The 9382-nt window shown below is 41.4% G+C and overlaps 1 protein-coding gene across 5 annotated transcripts in view; it reads right to left on the bottom strand.

Annotated features, from left to right (window-relative positions):
* Window positions 1–968: 968 nt before the first annotated feature.
* Window positions 969–9382, bottom strand: part of nfat5b (nuclear factor of activated T cells 5b) — a 54440-nt gene continuing 46026 nt past the window's right edge. For 4 of the 5 annotated variants that reach the window (XM_060873294.1, XM_060873391.1, XM_060873510.1 and 1 more), the window contains 6 exons: window positions 7971–8103; window positions 7811–7879; window positions 7572–7657; window positions 5761–7477; window positions 4169–4417; window positions 969–3177 (listed from right to left, as the gene is read on the bottom strand). In XM_060873294.1, coding sequence (XP_060729277.1) covers window positions 4188–4417; window positions 5761–7477; window positions 7572–7657; window positions 7811–7879; window positions 7971–8103 — 2235 coding nt within the window. In that variant the 3' untranslated portion in view covers window positions 969–3177; window positions 4169–4187. The remainder of the gene's footprint in view (window positions 3178–4168; window positions 4418–5760; window positions 7478–7571; window positions 7658–7810; window positions 7880–7970; window positions 8104–9382) is intronic. The other variant, XM_060873331.1, reaches the window with a different exon arrangement.

The raw sequence follows: 9382 nt of genomic DNA on the forward strand, positions 1-9382 counted from the left end.
AGGTGGCATCAAGGGGCAGGTGACACCAAGGGGAAGGTGACAGCATGGGGCAGGTGACACCAAGGGGAAGGTGACAGCATGGGGCAGGTGACAGCATGGGGCAGGTGACACCAAGGGGCAGGAGACACCAAGGGGCAGGCGACGACAAGGGGCAGGCAACGACAAGGGGCAGGCGGACACCGAGGGGCAGGTGACACCAAGGGGCAGGTGACACCAAGGGGCAGGTGGCATCAAGGGGCAGGTGATACTAAGGGGCAGGTGACACCAAGGGGCAGGTGGCATCAAGGGGCAGGTGTCACCAAGGGGTAGGAGACACCAAGGGGCAGGTGACACCAAGGGGTAGGAGACACCAAGGGGCAGGTGACACCAAGGGGCAGGTGACAGCATGGGGCAGGTGACACCAAGGGGCAGGTGGCATCAAGGGGCAGGAGACACCAAGGGGCAGGTGACACCAAGGGGCAGGTGACACCAAGGGGTAGGAGACACCAAGGGGAAGGTGACAGCATGGGGCAGGTGACACCAAGGGGCAGGAGACACCAAGAGGCAGGCGACGACAAGGGGCAGGAGACACCTTTTATAAAAAGCCTTTCACCTCAATTCTGATCCTTTTTTCCTTGATACCTTCTATGTGGGAATGTTATTTAAAAGTTAAAGGTAATTTTAGGCTCTTATATAAAGGTGTATTAGGTAAATTTATCTCTCTTATGGTTATAAGTGGGTTTGACATCTGAGTTATTATTTAAACAGGTTTTCACTTGTGCAGCCGAGGACAAACTTAAAGTATTCGTTTATCATTGTTTGTGTAGTGTTTGTTTATGATCTGCTTCATCATACATCACTGGTCCATTGGATAACTGAATTCATCCATCCATCCATCCATCCATCTATCTATCTATCTATCTATCTATCTATCTATCTATCTATCTATCTATCTATCTATCTATCCACACAGACACTGTAAGAAACAATTTCATTATCAATATTATTTATTGATAACATCAAGTATAGAGAAAAAAAATACAAAGTCAAACGTATGACTGACAAAAAAAGATGAATAAAATACTGATGTAGACTGTATATTATTTTAACAAAGCAAATAATATATGTATGTTACCAGACGTCCCCTAACACACACCGGACAGGCTCTCGGTCATCACCGCATGTAATAAATCATTTCATATCGTACACAGTGACGCCGCGAGGCTTTAGAGAACTGAGGGTTACTTCTGAGGTTTTCCTTCCTCTTAAGTAGGAAAATTCCACTATAATGTCACAACTACGAGAAAGAAAAAGAACTCAAAAGTAAACTAATAATAATAATAAAAAACATTTACAATGCTATAGGTTCCCAACTGTTAAAAAGAAAGCTAAATACATTAGAGAGAAAATAAACAAACAAACAAAACAAAGAAAAACTACGTCGTAATTACGGAGTTTAACTGCATAGCCATTCGAAGTGAACTGCGGACTGAAGATGTTCTGAATAAAGAAAGTATTTAGTACATATTTCTTTATACCGTATCATTAAATATAACATAAAATAAAAATCACATTGGAAAATATGTGATTGGTCCAAAGTCAGATGAGGTCATAAATGTTAAAATTTGTTACGTTTACTTGGTTTACAAAAAAGAAAAAGTCTCAAGATATTTATTACTTTTTCAATCCAGCAGTTAAATCTGTTCTAGTGTGAAAAATCTGTACATCATTCGATGGAATCAAAGTTTAAACAATTAATTAACATGTTACCGATAATCGATGGTCACGTATAGATTTTTTATTTTTATTTTAAAGACATTTAACAGAAGCCATTTTTCTCCCATTTTAAAATGTTTTTGGAGATATAAATTATATCATTTACAAGTTTTCTGGCAAACGTGAAAATACGGTTAAATATTCACAAGATGTTTAGTGACAGAAACGAACAGTTTGTTGTAAAATCTGTCCTGTACAGAGATGAAGGCCAATCACAGACAGCTCTTTCTCCACATTACAGTAAGTTCACAGCTCTTCCCCTAACACAGGGCTCCTTTAAAGATCTAAAAGATCGCTCCTCCACCTAAACAGAGGTCTGAATAGTCACTATTCAAAACTAGCAATAAAAAAGTCCTTAAAAAAAGCAATCTGATGGTAATTTTAGATCAGTATAAGCTCAAATGAGCCATTGCTTTTAATATTACACAGAGCGGGGCCCTTGTAATGTATGCATATATATTTTAAAAAAAAAAAAAAAAGAAAGAAAGAAAAAAATTGGCAGCTTTACAAAAAGCTTGGCAGTAAACTTGTATGATGTTCTGCTTTCATTCATGAGTTACTGTAGCAGCCTTTTTTCCATCATCAACCCTCTGAGCCATAAAACTGGCCAGAAGTCTCGTAGCAAAAAAGGCGCCGATTCAGTCGAGTCCTTGACCGATCCTCCGCCACACCAAACGCTAGTATTCTGTTCTGTAACAGTTGTGTTTACGAGTAGAACAAAGAAAATTCCTAACAAACAGCGTGTCCCTCTTAAACTTCATTAAAAAATGAATAGTACACTATAAACCCTTGTTGGTAATAAGCAGCGTGATAAAGATTTACTGCTTATTATCTGCGTTCCAGACGCTAATAAACGATCAAATCCGGCACGGAGCATGATTTAGTGAGATACGTCCACTTCGTTAAAGTAATATTATATTTCATAGCGATGAACAAACTGAGGCATCGTTTTTTCTAGATGTGTTTCTGTGTATGAAGAGAACTAACATTTAAACATAACCAGAAAATGAGAGAAAAAAAAACATCAGACATTAATTTAGTTGAAATAAAAAAAAAAACAAAAACACGACGCTAAAGTGTTACTGGGGCGAAACGTAGGACATTTTTTTTTATCTGAGCATTTCTTTCATTATTTGATTAAATTTTATATTATTTGATATTAAATTTAAATATAAATATTTGCATTAGTCACAGATGCACATAGAAATAGTTTATAGTGTACTTAGCTGCTGAGGCAACTACGTTTAAAAACACACACAAAAAGTGCTTCTATTATAAGATATGCTTCGTTTACACATAAAGACCGACACCGCGTGTGCTGTGACCTTCACGTCTCCGCTCGTCAATAACAGAAGTGTACGCGACAGACGTTTACGCGACAGACGACGGTTAGCGGATCCCTCTGCCGTTTCCTTAAAAAACCTGTGTGGAGAGAAAGTGGACAAAAATTATAATGTGTTTATTATCGAACAAAATAGAGAAGACAAAATGATTTAGTAAAGTGTTAAGTATGTTATATAAGTATACGTAATATAGTAAATACATATTATTTCAGATATGTTTACAAGTTAGATGTCATATTACACAGTAAGAGGGTCAGGGCCAATATTTTTTGTTCTATTTTCACTCTCATTCACTCTCTCTCTCATCTTCTACCACTTATCCGAACTACCTCGGGTCACGGGGAGCCTGTGCCTATCTCATACGTCATCGGGCATCAAGGCAGGATACACCCTGGACGGAGTGCCAACCCATCACAGGGCACACACACACTCTCATTCACTCACACACTCACACACTACGGACAATTTTCCAGAGATGCCAATCAACCTACCATGCATGTCTTTGGACCGAGGGAGGAAACCGGAGTACCCGGAGGAAACCCCCGAGGCACGGGGAGAACATGTAAACTCCACACACACAAGGTGGAGGTGGGAATCGAACCCCCAACCCTGGAGGTGTGAGGCGAACGTGCTAACCACTAAGCCACCGTGACCCCCCACCTGTTCCATTTTCAGTGATTTCATATTTCACTTTAAAAATAAAGGTACATATGAATTGTTTTTATCGAAACAAATGTGGGCACATAAACTTTTGCCTTGACTGCATATTACTTTTTTTTTTACATTTACAGCATTTAGCAGACGTCCTTATATCCAGATCGACTTACATTTTATCTCATTTTTTATACAACTGAGCAACTGAGGGTTAAGGGCCTTGCTCAGGGGCCCAGCAGTGGCAGCTTGGTGGACGTAGGAATCGAACTCACAACCTTCCGATTGGTAGCCCAACACCTTAACCTCTATTCTACCTCATCCCACATATGACAAACTATCTATAATCTAAAATCTAGACAAACTTTCTTGCTGAAACATTTGATATGAATATTTTGTGTGTTTTTATAATCATTTACATGTAAGCTGTGTGAAGTCCTAGTATGAACGCGATAAGCTGTTGCTTTGCTCCTGAAGGCTCACGAGGAGGTCGTCGATCTTCTCCATGTTTTGTGAGGTGGTGAGGGAATTCTGCACGTTCCCAGATTCGTTCATGGAGGAGTTGAGCAAGGAATGAATCGTTCCTTCATTTTCTCTCTGGTTCTGGCTGATGCCGATGATCTGGTTCGACAGCGAGCTTCCTTGGGAGTTCATCATCTGACCGCAGTCTACAACAGCGAACACATCGAGAATGAATAAGACCTAATAGAGACGTTAAGACCACAAAGTATAATCAAAGTATAACAGCACGACGAGGAAATAAACGACTATCTGAATCGGTTGAAAAGGCGACTTTATGTAGCTATAGTAATAGTACATAATAGAATTATGTTTACATCCTCAACAATAAGGTAATGTGCTGTGATTGCATGTGAAGGCGTTATTTAAAAAAAGTCTTTGTTTTTCTGAGGTGATTGTGTGTGTTGTGCTAGCGTTCATTTTTCATGGATGCTAGAAGGTATCGCCAGAATCAGGAATATGAAAGGATGTCTATTAGTATTCCTGATTCTGACGATACTGTGTTGCATCCGTTAAAGCTGATTAACGTTTGTGGTAATCGTCTTTATTATTCTTTACACTGATAGATTTATTTAGAAACGTGTAGCTGACTGCACAGAATCAACAAGCGCTTTGATGTACATCACTTAGGAAAATATGGACCAATCGGGGGGTTGTTACATTTAAGGTTTCAGAAGAAATGTTTTCTTGTTATTGGACCTACCGTATTTTCTGGACTATAAGCCGTATATTTTTTCCCATGCTTTGAACCTTGTGGCTTAAACAATGACGCGGCTAATATATGGATTTTTCTGTGACGTGACATTCTGTGACGTGCTCCGTTTTTTGGCGGCATGAAGCTTTCATTAGACCAATGAAACTGCCGAACCGGTTAACTCCGACACCGAAGGAGACGACTTCATTGGTTTCAGTGCACAGGAGGAGGAAGATAGTGACCAGTGACTTTCTTAGGCTACTGTTTACTGCTAATTTTTTATTTTTCTTACAAGCCGTGTTTCGTTAAAGCATTCACTAAATTCCCGGGGTTTCGTTACCACGACGTAAAGTGGGCGTCATACAGGTAGATTTATTTTAGAAAACAAATAAACAACCAAAAACTACGATTATGGTTAGGGTTAGATTATCAAATAGGCCACGCCTACCCGATGACGCAATATTTGTTACGCTGTTCTGAAATCCCTGGAAATAAGTGCATCCCGTTTCGTTAAAGCCTATTTATTTTTGTTACAAGCCGTGTTTCGTTAAAGCCTGTAAAGTTAATTTGTTTTAATGCACCTGTAGGCACCTGCAGCTTATAGACATGTGCGGCTTATTTATGTTCAAAATAACAATTTTTTTAAATTCAGTGGGTGCGGCTTATATTATTATTATTATTATTATTATTATTATATTATTATTATATTATTAGTCCGGAAATTACGGTATCTGTCCACCCTGCTCTTACTAGTAGTTCTTTTCTGACAGACTACCATGACATGATTACCATGTTTACCATTCTGTATTTCATAAAGGAAGAGGTTAGGCTGCTGGTTCTGGTTGGGCTGGCTGAGGCTTCCATTCACTGTGGTCTGGAACAGAGATCCAGGTTGCTGTACCGGTGACGACGTGGTGGTCTGAAGTCCGGACACACTGCTCGGTGCAGCAAAAAGCACCTCCTGTGAGGCACGCTGTGACGCATGAGGCATTCTTGGCATGTCAGACTGGGCTATAAAGAGATTCACAGAAGGCTGAGAGCCAGTGGCTGAACTCGGTGCAAGCTGCATCGGCTGTTGATCCTGGAACAGCTGTTGCTTACTCACAGATTGATTGTCCACAGCAGTGCTCTGATCTTGGAAGGACATGGGCTCGGATGGCACTTCCTGCCTAACGGCGATCATGCCGTTCTGGGGGTAGGACAGTGATGGGTTCTGCTGCTCGGAAGAAATTAGGCTTGTGGTATTCATTGAAGGCATCTGAGGCTGACCGGTGAACATGAGGCTAGTCGGCGGCTGTTCTGGTGACATTCCTGAGCTCAGGGAGTTATAGAGCAACCCGGCCTGGTGCTTGTTACTTGGCGACGGTTGGATGGTCTGAAAGAGAGTACCTGGCGGAGTCTGTGAGGCCTGTTGTGAGGACTGCTGTTCCATGGGTGTGCTCTCTTGAATGGAGGACAGCTGGCTTGTAGCTTGGAACACAGGTTGTGGCTCAAGGCCAGATGGCTGCATAGAGCTAAGAAAAGCTAGCTGCTGCGACTGGTTGTTATTTCCTGCGAGTTGACCAGATAAGGCATTCTGGGAGAGAAATATACTATTTGCAGAGTGCTGAGGCTCTGCAGTCAGGCTGGATCTGTCAAGAACGTTCATGGTGTTCTGGAAAAGGGAGGCTTGGACTTGTTCTTGAGTGGGTGAAGTTTTCTGTGTGCAGAACAGAGCCTCTTGAGGGGACTGGGCCTCAGCCAAGGGGTTTGAGGTGTGAAACAGGGGTGAAGAAGAATGAGAAGGGGCTTGCTGAAGAAATCCAGATTGCATGGAGAGGAGATCTTTTGCTTGGTGATACATAACAGCTTGCTGCTGTTGTTGCTGTTGTGAAGTTGATTGCTGGAAGAGTGTATTACTGTTCTCCACCATGCCCGGAGAAGAGCCCTGCTGCTCTCGACTGCACTGCATTGGAACCTGGGAATGGAAAAGATGATGTTGCAGGTTCTCCAGGACTTGTTGCTGTTGTTGCATCTGCTGCTGGTGTAACTGTTGTTGCTGGATTTGCTTCTGCTGAAGCTGGTGCTGTTGCTTCTTGACTAGTGAATCTTCTGAATGAAGCTGGATGTTGCAGAACCCCTTCGCCTGCAGCTGGCGAACCGCCTGCTCGAGCTGTGCCACCTCATCCGGAGGCAGGAGAGACAGTTGGTGCTGCGGACTGTCGTCCATCTGGGCAATCCCTACCAAAGTACTAGCTGTGGTCCCTGACCTTTCCTGGGCTAGATGGTCACTGTCTAAGAGGAACTGCTGGGCCCCTTGCTGGAGCAGAGCTTTCCCAGACACATGGAAAGAGTTGTTTTGGGTGGTGTCTTGTTTCTGAATATTGTTTAATGGTTCCTTGTTGGAGAAAACAGAACCCTGAGGCTGCTCTTGCTCTTTTGGTTGGCAGGCTACAGAGTTTGTGAAGGTGGGGCTGTTGGTGGAAATGTTGCTCATTTCTAGGGTCTGTTGAGCAGAGTTCATAAGATCAGAGGTCTGCAGAGTAAACAAGTAAAAGCATTTTATTATATTATAGTGTACAGCATATCAAATATATGTAGTTAAAAATAAGAAAAAAAATAAATGAAACCTTAAAGGATGCAGAGTTACTGGAGACCTCCATTGGAGTCGCCTCTTCTGTTTTGACGAGAGGGACGAGCAAGGCACTTTCCATCACTGTTTAAAAATACATACGTGTATATATATATGTATATATATATATGTATATATATAGGCATGTGAAAAAGTATAAACCCCAGACAATGCATTGACTCAGTAATCTAATATGTAATTAAACGTGAATTATAATTATGAACCGTTCATGTTCACCTTTTATCTGTTCTAAAGAACAGGGTTTTCCTGGAGGCCCGGTCTCTTTCTTCACAGATACGTCCATTACTGTAAATATGCCAAATGAACGATTAATAAAATTAGCTTCTTATGTATAATATGTACAGTTAACATGAAAATACCTCATAAGTGTACAAACCTGGCTCTGGAGTGTATGTAAATGGTTGCACATCATGGCAACGCCCAGCATTAGTCACCACATAGATCCCGACAGACACGGGAGAGGTAATGGCTAGATTTTGATATGGAGGAACTTTGACAATAAGATGATTCTAAATGGAAAGAAACAACACCAAAAAAAAAACAAACAGACAAACAAACAAAAATAAATAAATAAATGATCAAATATAAAGAGTAATAGTCTGGTGGTAATGTCAATGCATAGAGATGATGATGTCACCGTGTATGAATAAAGTTTAATACTGCAGACTCCATTAGTCAAATGGCAGGAAATGATTCAACCAGCCACACGGTTGCACTGTTGGCTCTCTTGTTCCGCCTTATTGTATACGTTTACTCCATTATAAGTATCCTTTGGAAATGTATCCCAGTGTCTCGTATAGATATACAGTATGCACTTCCAATAAGTTTTATTATTGGATTCAGTAGAGAGCTTAATCAGTTTCACACTTAATAGATAGAATATCTGATGCTAGCTGCAAGTCAAGAGCTTCTCCACTTCTGACTTACTGTGTAATCCAATGTGGATACCCTAAAGATTTGCACTTTTCAAAAACAATGTATGCCCAAGTGTCGGCCTCGATGCTGTGTATAATCTCACCTAGAAACTGGATCTGTGTGGAATCCAGTTTCAGATGAATAAATGTGGAACTAAAACGTGTGAAAAATGGCAGCTATATTTATGTCACTACATGCATAAGCCTGGTCAGTCATCTTGGTTGCTTTTGATGTGCTCTCACTGTTCACTTCTGTACATCTGTACATCTGTACACCTGAACATCTGTACACCTGAACATCTGTAAATCTGTGCACCTGAACACCTGTACATCTGTACACCTGTACATCTGTACATTTGTACACCTGTACACCTGAACACTTGTACATCTGTGCACCTGTACACCTAAACATCTGTACATCTGTGCACCTGAACACCTGTACATCTGTACATCTGTACATATGTACATCTGTGCACCTGTACATCTGTGCACCTGTACATCTGTGCACCTGAACATCTGTGCAACTGAACACCTGTACATCTGTACCCCTGAACACCTGTACATCTGTACACCTGAACACCTGTACATCTGTACACCTGTACATCTGTGCACCTGTACATCTGTGCACCTGTGCATCTGTACACCTGAACACCTGTGCATCTGTACACCTGAACACCTGTACATCTGTACACCTGTACATCTGTACACCTGAACACCTGTACATCTGTACACCTGAACACCTGTACATCTGTACCCCTGAACACCTGTACATCTGTACACCTGAACACCTGTACATCTGTACATCTGTACACCTGTACATCTGTACATCTGTGCACCTGTACATCTGTGCACCTGTGCATCTGTACACCTGAAC

The sequence above is a fragment of the Tachysurus vachellii genome, chromosome 1 (assembly GCF_030014155.1).
Source record: "Tachysurus vachellii isolate PV-2020 chromosome 1, HZAU_Pvac_v1, whole genome shotgun sequence".
Classification (NCBI taxonomy): domain Eukaryota; kingdom Metazoa; phylum Chordata; class Actinopteri; order Siluriformes; family Bagridae; genus Tachysurus; species Tachysurus vachellii.